The sequence below is a fragment of the Myripristis murdjan genome, chromosome 6, assembly GCF_902150065.1.
Source record: "Myripristis murdjan chromosome 6, fMyrMur1.1, whole genome shotgun sequence".
NCBI classification, from domain to species: Eukaryota; Metazoa; Chordata; class Actinopteri; order Holocentriformes; family Holocentridae; genus Myripristis; species Myripristis murdjan.
Genome location: NC_043985.1, coordinates 18,544,688 through 18,563,122, shown reverse-complemented (window position 1 = coordinate 18,563,122; position 18,435 = coordinate 18,544,688). Strand labels below are relative to the sequence as shown.

General features: G+C 41.4%; 1 protein-coding gene across 1 annotated transcript; it reads right to left on the bottom strand.

Annotated features, from left to right (window-relative positions):
* Window positions 1-2,236: 2,236 nt before the first annotated feature.
* c6h15orf39 (chromosome 6 C15orf39 homolog) lies at window positions 2,237-12,429 on the bottom strand. Its single transcript, XM_030054290.1, has 4 exons — window positions 12,230-12,429; window positions 5,055-8,349; window positions 3,474-3,508; window positions 2,237-2,319 (listed from the first exon to the last, which is right to left on the bottom strand). The coding sequence occupies exons 2-4, from the start codon at window positions 8,305-8,307 to the stop codon at window positions 2,314-2,316; spliced, it is 3,294 nt and encodes a 1,097-aa protein (XP_029910150.1). The 5' UTR covers window positions 8,308-8,349; window positions 12,230-12,429; the 3' UTR covers window positions 2,237-2,313.
* Window positions 12,430-18,435: the final 6,006 nt, after the last annotated feature.

The window sequence follows — 18,435 nt, the reverse complement described above, 5'->3', positions numbered from 1 at the left end:
ATATTTTTTCAACAAATTCCCTTCTAACTCGGGTATATATGGTTAAAAAAAAAAAACCATCACACCACAAAATGCTCACCCTGAGAAACAGTAGTTCAAAAAATCTCATAAAAAGTATGTTCTCCATTAGGTGGAGCCATCTATAACATGACAGATTATGGAAATTCTCAAAGCATTACAAAAGTTTAAGAAGGACAAGAAATTGTCAGCATATCGCAAGGGGACAATCTTCTTTCGACAGTTCAATCTGTAAAAGTATTTAAAAACCTTACAAAATATTTAAAAAGCATAAGAAACGCTTGAGGGGGACAATAAATTTATGAAAATAATCAAATCAAGACAGTATTGTTTCAAAAGTCCAATATAAAAAAGTATTTAAATTAACAACATGAAATTTGAGGTGAAAGCTTTAGGATTCACAGTGATGGAGACACCTGTCTCAGCAAGAGACTTTTTCAGCAGCTTAGTTCAGAAATATACTTCAGTTAAATGAAAATACCAGCCACAGTAATGAGGTCAGTCATTCTTTGCTGCAATGATAAGACTGGCACTGTTATAGAATATCCTTAATATATGTAACTGGTGCTGTATCACTGTTAACAGCAACAGGGTGGATTGCAAGATATCAGAAAATGCAGAACAAAGTTGACGTTTCACACATTTGTTGGATTGCTTAGTGGCAAAAAGACTTGTTAACAACTATCCACCAGTCATTGACATGACTCTGCTGTGGTATTTCTTGTGTGACCAAAAACAGTGACAATGATGACTCAAGCATCAGGACAGACTAGATAGTTATTTATGATACAATAGCGTGGGAAATGAATGTACCCTTATTCAAACTTTAAAATTAAGTACAGTAGTTGTCGTGTTGCATGTTTATCCACCTCATAACCATGCCTTCATTTGTGGAGTATCCGCAAAAGAATTTTCTCAGAAACCGTCAGTGCCTGAAACCATGTGTCAAAAATATTGATAATACACACAAACACACACATACATACATATGTATACATCTCCTGTCAAACTCCACTCCTGTGGAAACTGGGAAAATGGTAGCACCTGGATTGATAATCAGTCTGAATGGTGACAGTGGGAAACAGTGTAAAGAAGCAATACAAGACAGTCATTTCAATCAATCAGAAGAAAACAAAGCAGGGTTTGCAGCCACTTAATCCTCGATTTTGAGCCAGCCTTTTTTATAGTCTATCAGCAGCTCCAGGTAGTACTTCCACTCTGGCTCACTATCATATCTGACCTCAAACACAGTCTTCAGAGGGTTGGGATGAGCCTCATGGATACGCACCACCTCTCCTCTGTACCACACCTCTGACTTGTCATCCTCCTCATACAGATGGCGAATCCTTTTTCCCACCAGGTCTGGGTAGTAGAACTTCATGGCCCGCCGGGCCCTCTGGACCGCTGAACGCAGAACCCAGCGCCTCCTGTGCTCAGCACTGTGACAAGCAGACAAGTAGGGGCAATATTTGATCTTCATGAACGATCTGTGCCGTCTTTTTGAAGCTCTGGCAGAGGAAATGGGTCGCAGGGCATGAGGGAAGCCTCCGGTTCTCTGCCACCTGCGGGTAACCTTAGATGTCTTCCTCCTGTGGAGATCTCTTTCACCGCCCCTCTTTGTGGCCACTTCTCCCTCCCCATCATCAGCTTGTGAGAGGGAGGGATCAGAAGTTGTCCCTGAGTGAGAGACTGCTTGGTAGCAGGCCTTTCTCCTGTTCAGGCCTTCACTAAATAGTACCCGCCTCAGCTTGAGAATCATGCCTGAACATTTCTTGGATCTGACCTGAGATTTGGCTAAGCCTGAGGACTGGCTGGCATGAAGTGGGTTGGAGGCTCCTTCTGTTTCTGTGTCACTGGGAGAAGAGGAGAGCTCCTCTGGAGTCAAAGGGCGTGTCCAGGAATTATCAGCGTTTTCCTTTGGAGGGATGATGAGTGAACAGTCCTCCACAGCTGTATGGTCACTTCTTCCATTCTCAATCCCTTTAGACTGGTGGCCATTACAGTCTTTATTACTGAGGACATTCACAGTGTCTCTATTTCCAGACTTCTCTGTATATTCCACTTCTTCTTCCTCTGACAAAGTGTCCTCCAAAAACATACGCCTTGAACTGCTCTTTACCCTGCCTTCTTTTCTGTTCTTATTGAACTGTGTTTTTGTCTGCTTGTCCTTCAGATGTCTCTGTGGGTCTGAACCAGAAGCTGGTAAAGCAGTGACGTCTGAAAATACAGGGATCGTGGCGCCGTCAGTCTCTTCGTAAGCTTCATCTGACTCTCTCTTAGGAGACTCATCTATCTCTAGCTCTGCAACAGAGGGAATGTAGCCATTAGGAACGGTCAACATAATTACAAAAAAATCAAATATATGAAACTGAGGTTATTGACAAAAGAGGAGCGTGATCTTGAGTTAAATAGCTTGCAGATTTTGTTTAGTGATCAGTGAGAAAGTCCGTTCAAGTGAGGGGCACAAGTCAGAAAGGTGGGGGTGGTGAGGACTTATGAGAGAGAGAGAGAGAGAATCAATCATGAGAGAGTCAAGATTTCAAAGAACGATGGGAAAAGACAGAGGTAGTCTCATTTCCATAAATGCCTTCCTAAACAAAGTAAGCTACCAATCATGAAGTCTATGGCCCCCAGCTCTTCCAGAGAAAGTTGACAAATACTTCTGCAAGCTTTACTCAGCACACGTGTAAGGACAGTGTCCTACTAATATCAATAGACAGTGATTGGACAGCATGAGCCTCTCACCACAAAACACCGTTATAACAGCGATAGAAATGATTGCTCTGGGAGTGAGAACAAGCCAGCTGCTACAGGGGATAGCCAGGGTTAAAACACCAATGAAGCAAGAATAACACAGTTCAGATACCAAGCATTCAAAAACATGTGAACCCTAAAAACATTTAGCAGTGAACGGATACAACAATTAGATTACCCTAATTTTACCAGCAAATTTTAATCAGACAATTAGATTAGCCCAATTCAATCAGCAAATTTTTTGATGGAAATAAAAGCCGTTGACAAAGGCCACAAAGTAAAAAAAAAAAAAAAAAAACATAATCAAAGGGGCGTCGTCATCATCATCATCTGAAAACATGACTTGCTTGCCAACCCAAAGGCCACAGAATAAGCCAGCATGCACTGCTTGCCCCTTTGTGCACATGTGTAGGCTGTCATTTCCTTCCTCCAGCATTTGGTAACATGATCCTAGGGCCTGCCTCACACTCTTTAGAGCGGGGTAAGCTATGTAGCCAAATCATGATGGAAAGGTTTAATTTTTTCACAGATATGGCCCCCGCCTCCACACCTCCACACCTCCAGAACAACAACTCCCCACACAAACCATAACAAGTATCTTGTCATGTTACTGAATGTTAGATAAAATGTTACTTGATTGTTGATCATAAAAGCAAAGAACAGTGAAGCTCAGGGGACAACATAACAGAAGACAAATATACCTGGACTTTCTTTTGGACATCAGGTGAGGTCGATTCTGTAAAAAATAAATGGATTTGAAATAGGATATTTATTTCCTTACAGTGACAGTTGACCCTAAAACAACATTCGACCCATAAAACATCTTTACCCTAAGGATGTGGGTCACGCAGATATTTTTTAACCAACCAAGGTCCATGTAAAAGCATGTAATCCGTGGAGTCATCATTTGACAAAGTAAATGTTGGGCGGTCCCAAGTGTTTTTGGGGCAAACGGGGGTCTTTTTTTTTTTTTTAAACATAAAACGTTCTCATTTCTGGCTGGCCTTCAGCCGAGCAGAGGGTAGAGATGGATGGATTTGACCGAGGAACTTAGAGGTATTATGGTTGAGTTTTTACAACTCTGCGACCCTAATACCCGGAGGTTCAACCAAAATCTTACAAACCACCAAAATAAGAACCCTCACACCCCTCACACTCTTTAAAAATGTGGTGTAAGGTTACAAAGAAAGTCATAAGGGTATCATGCTTTGTTCTAAATAAATGGGCCAAGAATGCAAACAAATGTGGTAGCCTGTTTTAGGGGACACCATCATGTAGTTAAAAGTTACTTTTTACCCAATACTAATGCTGTCCACATTGTAAGATACAAAAGAATGGGTACATTACATGGTGTACCAAAAAGATTTACAGAAATCTGAATGAAATGCCAGGACATGTTGTTGCTGTGGGAGCTATGGTCACATGGTGAAATACAATGAGTCATACTGATGTCAGCTTGAGATCCGGGAAGTGTCATTTTTCAAATTCCATCCATCACGAGTTTGTTTCTCTCTATGCAATGAGAAATTTCCTTGTCAAAAGGGACTGAGATGCTGTTTGTCTTTTTTTTGAAAATCTGAAATAGTCTCATGTCGCTCCTTTCTTAACAAACTAAACATTTTAGTGATTCATGTTTACTATAAATAACACAGTAAGGAGAAGTGACACTACTAAATGCCGTTTTCCCTAATATAATACCTTTTGAACTTATCAGAATATTTGTTACATAATTCCTTTCATGGCTTTTTATCTAATAATTATTTTGTGGATTGCAAATGTTTTTTGTCACAAAAATAGTATGTCATCTCTTCTTATAGCAGTCTAAAGAGTAACAAATATAATAAACTGCAATCTTATTTGGACAATGACGTGTATAATGCCTGAAGCTCTTCAGTGTTGTGTGTGTACATACATGCCCACACTTCCACATGCGTCAGTGTATTGCCAGTCTCCCTCAAATGAATGTCCATTGTCTATTCATTTCCCTTTTCCTTGGAGGAACATTTGTTGGCTTTAGTATTGCTTGAATAAGCAACTGTGTCAAAGGCATTGCCCAATATGTGATGGTTAACACAACTGTTGTTTCCTGCAACACCTAATTTGTCAAGTTTGGTTTCACAATAACAAAAGGAAACAAAGACATTCCATCCAGCTAGCCCACAGCAACATTCATTTCAAGAAAGCCAGAAATATCCTGTGGACAAGGATTTAAAAAATGTATTACTCATGTTCTTCTTTACCAGGAAAACTGTAGGATAATTCTGAAGTGACTGTACACTTACCCAGACGTTTGCAGACACAAGCATGATAGAAAAGGCTGACCACATCAGCATAGATGTCAGGCAGGTGTTTGAGGGACAGGAGTCTCCTGAGCTTGGAGGAGCAGGCCCGTTTGTGGAGCTGGGTGAGGATCTTCTCTTCCGAGAGCGTAGTGGGCCGAAGTTCTACTCTGTGCTCCTGCAGGACCTGGTCAATGAAGCCTCCCTGGACCTGGGGGAACAGCAGCTCCTTCACCACCAGCATGGGGATGAACACTGCCCCCGTTCGCATAACATGTGGAAACGGACAGTGTTCCTGAGAAACATACTCTCTCAGCCTCTCAAGAACCTTCTGGAGAGCTGACTTTGTCTCCTCAGTAAGCCACACCTGCCTGTCTTTTACCCCCAACAAACTGGATATTTTCTGAATTTTGGCTGAAGGGGATGCAGGCTCATTCAGTTGCAACTGAGACAGCCAGGCTCTCAGGTCTTGCTCTGTAGAGACTAACACTGTGTTGGACACCAGCTTGCACAGAGAATTATGTAGCTCCAAGAAGCGCTGCCGGGCTGATTTTTGGACCTCAGATTTGGGTTTGACTTCGGCCACTGGCTGAACAGGAGACAGCTTCTCTGGGGTTAGAACAGGGGTAGAACACAGTGTATCTGGAATGACAATCTTGTAGGTGGACAGTTTTAAGCAATGGGCAGGGATGTTTTGGAAGTTCAGTTTGCTCCCAAGTGGCTGATGTGGTGAATTTAATTCAGGATGAATGATGACCATCTGTTCATGTGGTTCATGGGTATCACCCTGAGAAGATCCTGCACTCATTTCTACCATAAGTTCACACTGTCTGCAATCATCTGTGGTCTCATCTTTAATCACTAATAAAGGTTCACTTACAAATTCATCGGGTTCACATTTCTTAATCACCAACATGGGTTCTTTATCATACGAACCAGTGTCCTCAACCTCTTTCTTGATAGTTATCTCCCTGCAGTCATCCTCACTCATTTTACAGTGACTAACAGGAGTTCCCACCAAAGTGTCTGGTTCTACCTTTTCTACCTTTATATCTTTGTGTTCAAGGATTTCTACAACAGGCTGTTCTGCTGGAGTATTTGGACAGATGTCTTTGGATACTAGACAGACAACAGGCCCCTGTCCTCTGTCTGTCTCTTTAATTGCACTGGGCTCAGGGGACTGGTCACTTTTCTTGGGTGCTTTTCTTGGAAATAACACTCCAGAGGCCTCAAGGTATTCTTTGTAAGGGGCCAAGCTGAAGACATTGTCAATGACTGGCATAGGTGAGTCAGGTTTATCTTCTACCTTTACATTGTCAACTTCCACCTTTTGTCGTTTCTGATATTGATCCATTTCACATGAGTCTCTGGTCTCTTCTTTAATTTGAATGGATGGAGATGTGTCACCAACAGGTGTGTGTGAAATACTTCTCTTCAGTTTCCCTTTATCAACAGTTGTACCTAAACTGGATGCGGGGGCATGGTGCTCTTTGCTAGTTGCAGCAGCAGGAGTGACAATCACTTGCAGAGGATTTGTACTAGTGCCAGCTTTGTGGTTATGATCACCATTGTGAGCCGCTGACTGGGAGAGCCTATCCCCTGGGGAATGAGCAAGACCTTGGGGCTGTTTTGGGCATGTGTTTTGAGCTTTATAACGAGAGTAGTCCAGGGGTCGGTCCGTTTTGAATCTGGCTGGAGACGGACTGGGTCGGTTTGCATGCAGGCTGGTGAGTGGGGAAAAAACTCTTGTCATTTGTGTGCTGACTGGTGAGACGATGGGCTGCTCCATATGTCTGCTGGAGTTGGGTTGGTCCACATGTAGGCATGCTGGGGAGGTGCATGATCGGTCAACATGCAGGGTGGCTTTGGGTTGGTGTTTATGTAATTTGGCTGAGGAGGCTAAGGTTCCATCAATATGTAGGCTGGATGGGGAAGTAGTTATGTGGTTAGAGTGCAAGCTAAGTGGTGCATGTTGCCTTTTTAGGGAGGGTCTCATTTGGCTTGCATTCAAATGAATTCTAGGAACTGCATAACATGCGTAGTCAAAACCCCGCATAAAGGCATGACTTGGCATGGTTTCAGTGCTGGGCATAGGGATTTCACCATGAACAGACTGGGAGACAAGGTAACGTTCCCGTGGGTTAGAGATTGTGTGTTTAGGAAGAGCAGGAACAACATCTTCTTTATGCTTTCCCCCTGTATCTTTACACACTGCTCTGCTTTCTACCTCAACATTTGCCTGGGGGTAGTAAAACATAGGGTGCTGTGTTAGCTGGCCATATTTGGACATGGGAGAATGGTCCTGATAAACTTCTGAAGTCATATGCTCATATGGAGGAGGATGGGGAGGGTACAGGCTATGACAGCCTTTGGGGGAAGTCAGCAAACGCTGGCTCGGCTCACTTAAAGGGCCAAACACTGTGTGAGTTGAGGCACAGGGGTAACTGCTATAGTTTGGCTCAATGTAGGCAGGCAAAGTCCTTGCTCTACTTGGGCTCAAGCTGTGATATTTCTCTACAGTTATGTTCTTGAGTGGTAGTTCTGCATTGGGTTGAAACTGCAGACCTCTTTGTTGCATCAGTGTCTCTTGTGTCTTTCTCTGGATAGGTGATCTCTGAGTGTAGCGAGCACTAGTATGCATCCACTCATTCTCATAGACAGTATTTGGCATTCTGTGAGACCCATGCTCCACACTGTATCGCTGTCCTAACATACAACCCAGTTCATTACAGCAGGGGTTATGGGCATAAATTGGTTTAGGAACCGCTAAATAAACCGAGTTGTCTGATGGAGGAGATGAATTCAAAGCTCCACTGGTTTGTTTTCGAACAGCCACTGATGCAGCAGCTGTGGGACTGCTAATTCCAGGACTCCTGGTGTAATATGTAAAGCCTTGTTTGCCTGGAGTTTGAAGCACAGAAGAAGGAGAATGGCCTTCCTCTGGAGAGAATGCCTTGTTGTCTAGTCTGTAAATTACGTGGTTTTGTCCTTCCATGCCTGCATGGTGACTTGCAGGACTTCTGCTATTCAGCAAAGTGGTATTTGAACTGGTCCAAGGAGTAAATCCTGCTGCATCCTTTTCTCTGTGCTCATAGGTAAAGTAGGTCCCACTGTACTGCAGAGTTTGCTTACTGAGGAAACCAGACATATTTCCTGGTTTTGACAATCCTGTAGATGCTATGGTCCCCTCAAATAATGGCATCTTGCTTTGAGGCACTGGACGAATGAGGCTCTGTACTGATTGGCTGCTCATCATGTGGTACCATTGTAATGATGATCCAATATTACTGCCCCAGACCTAAGAATATAAAACAACAATTAGATATGTGCATTTAATTTTAAAAATTGTGGTTGTGTGCTGCAAGTTATCGTCAAGTGTGATGAGGTGAGGGGTCACGGTGGCATTGCCCACGGAAACATGTGTTTGTCTTTTTTTGTCTTCATTTGACAATTACCTAAAGCATGCAGTCATAAGGAATATCAAATCATCAGAAAAGTAACAATTACAGAAAAAAGTGTAAAAAAAAAGGGGGGGGGGGGGGGGATTGCAGCAAAAAAAATACATTTAAGGCTTAATAGTTAAGGTTTTTACATCTTTTTTGGTTTTTAATATCATGTTGACTTTCATAATATAATAGTTTTCTTACATTTTGAACTATTCTTATGTGGCTTTTTCTTATACCATTTACATTTGTGAATTTGTGAATACAGAATGAGGAATTAAATAAAAGGGAAAAAAAAGATTTTCTGTATGAAGGTCTTTCTTTTCAGAAAAAAGTTTTTTTTTTTTTTGTCTAGGCACATTTTAGTGCTATGTAGCTTTTTAGATATTCAAAGCCCTGCCACATAAAGATATTCACAATACAAATGCAAGACTGTTTATGTATCAGAGTCACAAAATTCACACTTTATGTCAATGTCATTTTTTATATTTAATTTTGAATATATATTATGTGGATAATTCTTTGATAGACATCCTTAACCTTACTGGTGACACAATTCTGACTAGTAAAGGTTCTAGCCACTTCCCATTTAAGGTTTTCACAGTCAGCATTTCAGTATTGTTTCACATGGGAAATGAAGACAGGAAAGTTGTTGACATATCACTGTGCAGTATTAACAATATGGCTTGTTAGTGGTGCAATAGGAAAGACCATGGGGCCACTGAAGGTGACAAGTCATCTAGCCAACATGAACATTGTAACCAGATGAAATGGCCCTCCACCAAATTTTGAGGTATCACGCTGCAATATACACAATTTAGCCTGCTGGCAGCACCAGAGGGAGGGTCACAGATAAACAAAAATGGTCAGATTTCACCCTCTAGGAAACATGAATGTTGTCATCAAATTTCATGATGATCCACCAAACAGATTTGGAGATTTGGCACCTCTGGGTCTAACTGCTGACCAGCCGAACAACTGGCATGGTGATGAGCAGCATGTGGGAGAAAACGACTACTGTAAGATTAATGTGCAAATTACGCAAATGTGAACAGCCAGGTTCAGATTTGATGCTGTCAAACTGGTAAAGCTCACCTTATTGCAAGTTTCCGCTAGAAAGATATGATGAAACTCTGAAAGATCCTAGGCTTGATACAGGTCCAAAGCCTAAATGACTCAAGATTGAGCATTAAGCTCCCTCAATCGGTATAGAAACACTGGCACGACAGCACAACAAACTGGTTCATTTTCTAACCATTATTTCTATTTTGTGTGCCAACAATGTGAGAGTGAACAGGTAAAGTACGCATTAATATGTCCCAAACTGTATAACCGAGACATAAAGTTCCCAGTAAGAAGTGAAGATGAAACTGCATGATAAAGGTTTCACCCACATCCCAGTGAGAACAGCAGGAATCAGTCTCTCAAAACGAATAGGCAAACCCCTAGACAGGCACACTTTGTGCACACAAGGGGGTCACCATGAGATAACAACATATGTAACATGAGATAGGCACCTTCCTAACCTTGGCAAATTCTGTGGCTTATCACATGGTACATACATCCTTATCCAACTACAGACACTGGGTCAAGCATGAAGTGAAATGTAAGGTATGGCAAACAAGTTACAAACCTGAAGAAGCTGTGGGGATGATTTAGTATAACCTTAAGTTCAAGAGAGGATGTTTTTCAAAGGGGATGGAAAAAATTCTTTTACTTCCATAATGTGTAATGTGATCACGTGTTCACATGTCCAGCTCATGTCGGCAAACATAAAATTGAAATTTGATTGAACTGCCCAATCAATATTAATACTCTAAGTTCATGAATGTCTTATTTCTGTTGCTAAGAGGTTTTTATAATAACTCACTTGTCAGCAGGTTGTTCACTGAAAGTCAAATTCTATCTATCTACCTACCATGGAAGTGGTTCAAACAACCTTTAATCAAACCACAATTTATCAGATCATCTATTCTGAAACATCACACTGATGTGCAGCTTGTTTTTACATCCTTTGGTCTAATGGAATTACTTGCTGTGTTGTTCAAATCTGTTTTATAGTATCAAACTACTGTGATGGCCATAGCACAGATCCCTTTCATGTGTCTCTTAAATGGCAAGTTAGTATAACTGCAATAAAACTCCAAGCAGTTACCAGATGATCCAATGATTTTTCCCAAAATATAAATTCCTGTATTCAAGTGGCTAGAGCAATAAGTAGTGACTGCCATTGCTTCATTCATTGTCTGATGTTGTTTTTTTTTTTTTTTTTTTTTTGTATACATGCTTTCAAAGAAGGGGAGTACAGATAGATTAAGTACTGTACACATCTTCCCCCTGTTTTCAAGAGGGCCATCAATATTTATTTTCACAGTCATTTCCTGTTTTTGTTTTTTCCCCCAATTTTCTGTAATACAGATTTGTGGTATAAAACATCCCTTGGTGCTTTAAAAGACACTGTTTAAATAAAGACGTGAGGGCGGAGGGGGTAGTCAGTGAACACAACACACTCATTTAACAGTGCATATTTTATAACATGACTGAAATGGGGGTGAATGAATGCACCTAACAAGTGTCTGTGGTGTCTGCAGTCACACAGGGGGAGAGGTGAGGCCAGCTACCAGGTTCCTGAAGCCTACATGGGTCTCATTATGATCACACTCAGTGACAGGCCTCGCACTCGCAGATGTTTATAGGGCATCCTGTTGACACCTCGGAGAGAGTACAGAGGAATGGCATATCCTCTGCATACCTAGTGAGAGGAGAACCTGCGGTTTACGTGCAGAGAGGAAACTAACCCTAGCTGTTTTCAACTGTCTAAAAGCCACAGTTGGTAAGTGTGAGTGTGTCTGTGAATGTGTGTGCCCATGTACCCCCACGTCTGTAGGACAAGGGTACGGGGTGTCAGACTCTGCAGGGCCAACTGTCTAAATGTGGTGTTGGTCTCAAACCACGAGAAAGCGAGAGAGTGAACTTCACCTCACTCCTATCCACTGTTTTTCTCTGTTCAGCCTCCACCAACCTCTACTGACCTGACGTGAAAAAAAGTTTCAAAATGCTATGGAAACTATGTTCTCAAGACAAGAAATAGCTGTTAAGTGCCTCATCTCCACCCCCTTGCATCCACCCACACACACACACACGCACACACACAGACTGATGTCTAAAAATGATCCAAATCTCATCATCTCTTCAGTCAAAGTGAGCCGGGGCCAGATAACGTTCCGTGGAGGGAGCATGAACTCAAGGGGGGGGGGGGGGGGGGGGGGGGAGCAAAAACAAAACAAACAAACAAACAAACAAAAAAAAAAAAAAAAAAAAAAAAAAGCGCGCACGGCGTGATGGCCACCCAAAATGTTTGCACCGCATTTGCAAATAAGTGGGCAAAACCAAACAGTGACAGACCAGTTTTGCACCGACATCCACGTTAAGAAATACCAGGCAAATAATGTGAAAATAACGTGCATGCAGTGGCCCGACCGCACGGTACGAGGTCATTTTCATATCTCACAGCGAGGAAGGCTTTATCCCACGGAACAACTCAAAACCGCATCGTGGATATCAAGACCGTTTTAAAAGTCAGCATGAGGCATTATTTTCCTCTACCACGTCAAACAACTTTTTTTTTTTTTTTTTTTTTTTTTAAACCGGGCTTTTTTTCCACTTTGCTACTACACACACATCATGCACTTAGAGCAAGATCGCATGAAGATTAAGCAAAATGAGTTTTCTTACCTCGCCACTGTAATCTCAGTGTGCAATTTCCAGTAAGACTCCATGTAACACAGCTTTTAAGTAGAAGGGAAAAGTGCGTCAAGTTGTCAAGCGTGGATTATGCGGGACGGTCAACGCAGAGGAGCCAAAATCCCACGACCACTAAGGAAGCTCGACCGCATATTTCCCAGCAAGTTGCCTTTCAATCCATCGTGGCTCCATAGAGCTCAACAAACTGGAGAGAGACAGGCGGGAGGAGGATGGTCTTTGATCAATAGGCGGAGTCACACCCTGCAAGTGTCCGCTCTGTAGCTTGTTTTCTGCTGTTTGGATGTTTACCCGAAGACAACTCTCCTTTTTTTCTAAATTAAATGTAGTTCAGTGTCCAGGGGGTCACCATGGGCCCCTGGTGGCTCCAAGGACCCTTCCAACAAAATGTGTCCACAGTCATTTTCACTGTCAAAGTGTGTTAAGACTGTTTCAGCCAGAGGTTTCACTTCCCCCTCTGCGTGTCTCTCTTCGCCCACAGTGCAGACACTTTTGTAATTCTTGCCAAATCTCTGATCGGAGGCTTAGGACAAAAATCTTATCAAATGGAGGTTAAATGGTGGCCAGTGGTGCATTGCATGTCTCTTTGCATGTCTGATATAAAGGAGTCTTTCATCTCCTGGTGTTCCACTGTACTTTTTAAAATGAAGCAAAAACTGCAGAAATAATATGATGACTATTAATAATAATATTTCTGGAGCTTTTGTCGAGCTATAAGGCACAGAAAAACAATCAAGAATTAGTGGCCATCAAGAGTAGTTATATCTCGTACTTGGTTTACTGTTGTTGTTAGTCACAAACAAACAAGGAAATAAAATTAATGATTCACTGGTGGAATGTAGGCCTATGATCCGGAGTTGCTTTGCTCCTTCATGATTATGCATGCTATAAAACAATAAAAGGCCCTGGTAATAAGATGTTAAGCAGAGAGGGTTACTTCTGGATACAGCCAAATAATAATAATAATAATAATAAAGGAAAAAGAGGAGCCAGGTATTTTGAGATTCAGAGAAGTTATAGTATATGCTATATTGGTTATGGTCTGCACAAATCCAGAAATAACTATAGGGAGCTAGAAAATAACATACTGCTGGAAATGACAGGATATACTGTAAGCTATGACAGTAGATAGATAGATAGATAGATAGATAGATAGATAGATAGATAGATAGATAGATAGATAGATAGATAGATTTACTTTATTGATCCCAAACTGGGAAATTCTATCAGTACAGGGCTGCCTTCTGTTAAACCTCATCCTAATGTAGTTAATGGTTGACTATGGCTGGTGACCAAAGTTAAATTCAGGTCAGTTGCTGCCACAATTGGATTGTATTTTACATCTTGCTAGACAACAGCAACACTGGTTGGCCAGATACTGCCTTGACACACGAGCATACCGCATGATTACTTTACGATGTGATTATCCAAATTCAAACTAATAAGTATCATGCTGTGTCCAATGTATCAGCTACAACAGTGTATCAGCACTGTAACACAACAATTACGGTCAGATATAGAAAACATTGGACTGGAAACCTCATGTGTAAATTCTTCCACTCCAGCTCAGTTTACCCTCTGCCTGTATGAGTTCATCTCTTGTTGTACTTGCATCATGCCAACATGTCTGCATCTGTTAGTGGAGACTAATTTGTGTGTCCAGTGGGACTGCCACAGTTCAGTCTAGACAAGTTGGTAGCTTCCATCAGTCCCTGTGGCCTCACAGGTAAAGGGACGCTTGCTAAGGGATGTGATGAGGGGCTGCATTTCCCCACAGAGTGGTCTCATGTCTCTTCCGTTTCCAGTTACCATGGCATCAAGCCTTAAGGCTAACCAACACGAGGCATCAAGGGGCCAACGGTGTGCTACACATTGATGGCAACATCCCCTATTCTTCAGACAGGGGAGCAACATGATGCAGTAAACATCATACAATCAAACTTGTAGTGGCAATTTTGTAAAGTAGTAAAGAACTTACAAATGAGGGAGTGTTTTCTCTGGGTTTTACTGTTACACTCGTGCAAGTGGACCCAAACAACCCTCAACCAAAGTCTTGAATGAGCACCCTTTATTTCATCTGTTGCTGTTACATATTCCACTGTATTTGCACCATCTCCCAAGATTAATTACACGGTGTCCTATAGGATTACAGAAGCGTTTAATGCATTTATAGTCATTAAAACATCCTTACTATGGTCATTAGGACATGTGATCATAGTTCAACAGAAGGTCTTCAGGATATTAATGCTGCTAACAAGCCTCTGTGAATCTCAATCTTCTTATTAACATCTGTTTAGATCATTGAGAATTCAGGCCACTGCACTTTCCATCACAATACTCATGTGTCAAAATATTTTCTCCACTCTGGATAGTCTGGATAGCCAAACAGTCACAAGGGGCACAGTGCTGTCAAAAAGGTGTCAGAAATCCTTAAGCACCTCAAGTCCCTTCTGTGCGTTTGTTTTTGGTGGCAAAGTCAGTAAATGATTATGGAGGATGAATACGTTTGTGTTATGCCTGTGCGCTGTACTTCCTGATGAAGATGCATGACAAACATTTACTGGCATCGTAGATTACAGTTCCAAGATTGTGACCGATTACTTCCTCCTGTGAAACTTCCTTTTATCTATAGATAGATAGATAGATAGATAGATAGATAGATATAGAGAGGATAGATCAATAGAAAGCTAGATAGATACAGTGGAATATATAAAAAGGGGCAGACAGAGATAAAGATAAGTATTTTTATTACTTTATTATTTTTTATTACCTTTTATTATTTACTGGTTTTTATTGTATTAATAAGTAGAAATTCATAAGCAATACACTGGCTGAAGTTAAGTTAAGAATCAATGTATAAACCATTTTAATGTGTTGTTTCTTGTGTGTCGATATAAGCCTCAACCTTATGTAAATATTCATGCAACCTGAACAATGTCCTTGTTCTTGACATTATTTGTGAATAGGCCCATCAGTTTTAATTCAAACCCAAAAGTCCTAGAGGTTGGTTTACTGTCATTTTTTGAGAAGCCCCCCTCCTTCCTTTTTTGCTGTCTCACTGTCTCGTCTCACACCCCAGGAATGGGATTGTGCACGAGAAATACATGAAAAAAAAAAAAAAAAAAATACACAACTGCACTGCAGGTAATTGTATATACATGTAAAATCCCCAGGAGTGCATCTTACATTCTATAATAGATAGGGCCTATAATACAAATGCATCAATGCAACAACCTCCACTTACTCCCGAGTGAATCCATGAGGTGTTTACCACTTCTAAACAGGTGAGAGGTAATCAGGTGAGTTCTGGTGACACAGGGAGCAGAGCAGCTGATCTCTCAGGATGAAGTTTCTGATGAAACACCGGAGAACATTCCCATGGGCCAGGGGCTGGCAGCATGAGCCCAGAGACCACTTGAGTTACATCAGACACATGAGACGTACACACACATGCACAGGCACACATACTGACAGAGTGAGAGAGAGATTATATTTATTCAGTGCACATCATATCCTTAATGCATGTAACCAATAACAAGGTTTCTGATTTTTCCATCAACAAACAACAACAACAACCGTACTGCTGGAGAAATGAGGATATATGTCAGACTAGATTTTCATTCTCAATAACTCAGCTATGGTGTGAAATTCCAATTTAGGTCAATGATTGACTCAGTGCTCAAACCAGGAACAAAGAGAGCAAACCATTACCAACTCCCTACATTCACCACCCATTGAGTTGACCAGTGATAAACTGCTGAGATAATTTTTAATTCAATTCAGTGACAAAAAGTAATGTGATTAGAAGGTAATAAATCACCCTGGACAATGACACATGGTGGGAGTGTAGTTATGACTGGGCATTTTGGTTTCTCATACCCTAACCGCTGATCCAGTCATTGAGCCAACACTGCATTCTGCACAGCATCACAAAAAGCGATGGTGTGTGTTACTTGTCATGTTACATCATTCCTAATGTATAGTAGCCCCTATGGCATTCTGTACAAAAAAAAAAAAAAAAAAAATCAACTTTCAAATTTCCACTGCACATAGCACATAACAAAGTTTAAGAAAGATGAAAGAATGCCAATATTGAGACATAAGGTTATTTGGGAGACTGTTCAATAAGTTCTGGAAGTAAATGTGATAAAGATAAAGGGAAGGAATGAAGGAATGTACTATTTGGTCCTGGGCAGTGTCCTTTTTATAATGTTACAGTGCCTCTAAATACAGGCTATCTGAAGTTTTGATGACCTGACCAAAATTGTGCAGACATGGTGCTTACTCCCACTTGCAGTCCACCTGCAGGCTGCACAAAGACCCACAGCTCTTTCAAGGCCATGGTTTTACTCCCCTTCACTGTCTGGCTGATGTAATGTTCCTCTGTCTTAATGACAGAAGCAAACAGCAGCCAATAGCTGCACGACAGCTCAAGACAGGATGCTTTTTGTCAGGTGAGTCAAACACAGGGCAGTGTGCACTGCAACCTCTGCAGTAAAAATGTCCAGTTATTTGCAAACCAAATCAGCAGGCCCTGCCTACTTTCCATAAGCAAACCTAGATAAACCAAGCCAGATGATAATCATTTCTCTTAATCTAGCAACCTTTAAAAAACAGTAGCGTCAAATGTGAATACACAACTTTTAATATGTGAGACTGTGAAGTAATACAAAACAAACTTGTTCATTAAATGTAAATGATCAAATATGTGGTGGCAGCAGTGGTTCCCAAGATGGGGTCCAGGGACCACCAGAGGTCCTTTAGAAGGTTACATGGGTCCCCAGCAAAACAGATTTATTAATCCTTCATGGCATTCCCTGGATGTCAGAACAGTGGAATGAGTAGGAGGTCTTTATTTTGAATTCCTGCTCATCCTAGTTTGACTATACCCACTTTTGTTTTTGTCATGGCAGTGTGCAGAATGAGTGTGTTTTCTTTTATTTTCAGTTTTGGTGTAAATGTGTTAGTGCTTGGTGGGTTTTGGTTTTTGTCTGTCTTGTGTTGTGTTCCTCCCCAGTCTTTCCTCTACCTCTACTTCCCCGCTCTCTCTCCCTGCATGCCTGTCCCTCATCCCAGGTCAGCTGGTCCTCATCAGTTTGTCACCACAGCCCTCATCTACCCTGCTAGTCCTTCTAGTCCTCGCTGGACTTTTGCCTCAGCAGTCTAAGTTTGTCCCAGTCAGTTTTGGCATGCTTCTGGTCTTTCTGCCTGTTTGCCGCGTTGTTCCTGTTCAGCCTAGTAACCATTGTTTCTCTCTGTCCCCCACCTCAGACTCCCAAACTCTCTAGCCTTCTGCAGTGTGAAATACAATCTTTTAACCTGATCCCTGCCTGCAGAGTCTGCATTTACTTCACTTGTAGTTTATGAGTTTTCTTTCCACCTCACAACAACAAAATTCTCAGAAGGGATTCCTTGATCAAAATCCTCCAAATTGGGGTGTCATGGTCCATGGTCTATGTTATTTTTATCTTTGGGTCCTTGACATGAAAGTTTGCAAACCACTACTGCAGAGGAAGTATACTTCCAGGCTTGTTGCCAGCATGGTTCCCAAGATTCCTCTCCATTAATTTCCAAAGAAGACAGTATTACTATCTGCTTTTACTCACCAGGTGAAACAAACCATACTATGGCTCAGGTTTTACAGGCTCATGCCCATTTTCTCAATAGCAGACTAGACACATTCCAGACCAGTACATTTTACTTTGTTGGGAGATAGAAGGTCAGTCTCACTGAGATAAACATGTCTAACACTGATGTGAACCATGGGTTTCATCACTTTTGACCCTTGATACTCAGAGTCATGGGAAAATGTACTCGGTGAAGTGTACCTACCACACTTTGGCATCTCTTTGAAGATGTTAGGTCCCAATATTTAAAAAGGTTTTTCCCAGAAGGAACTGCATAACCTTTTCACAAACAAAAGGAGTGTATTGAATTGAATAAACTGAATATAAATTAAATATTACTGTGGGTAGTAGGTCCTTATATTCAGTGAGTCATCCATACCTTAGCTGATAACTTTATAACCCTTTTATATGTTGCTGTGAATCAATCTATCAAATCTGTCAATCCATCTGAATCCCTTCTGTGAAAAGAATTTCCGCTGCTTAGTCTCCCTTAATTACTCTCTCACAGCAAGACAGCTTCTATAGACTCCCTATAAATTTATGACTTCTTCC

Excerpts from the sequence above, each read along its gene's own strand:
- c6h15orf39 (XM_030054290.1), bottom strand. The coding sequence starts at position 8,307 with ATGATGAGCAGCCAATCAGTACAGAGCCTCATTCGTCCAGTGCCTCAA. Across the intron at positions 3,509-5,054 it reads TTGTGTCTGCAAACGTCTGG|AATCGACCTCACCTGATGTC; the intron begins GTAAGTGTACAG and ends TATTTTTTACAG.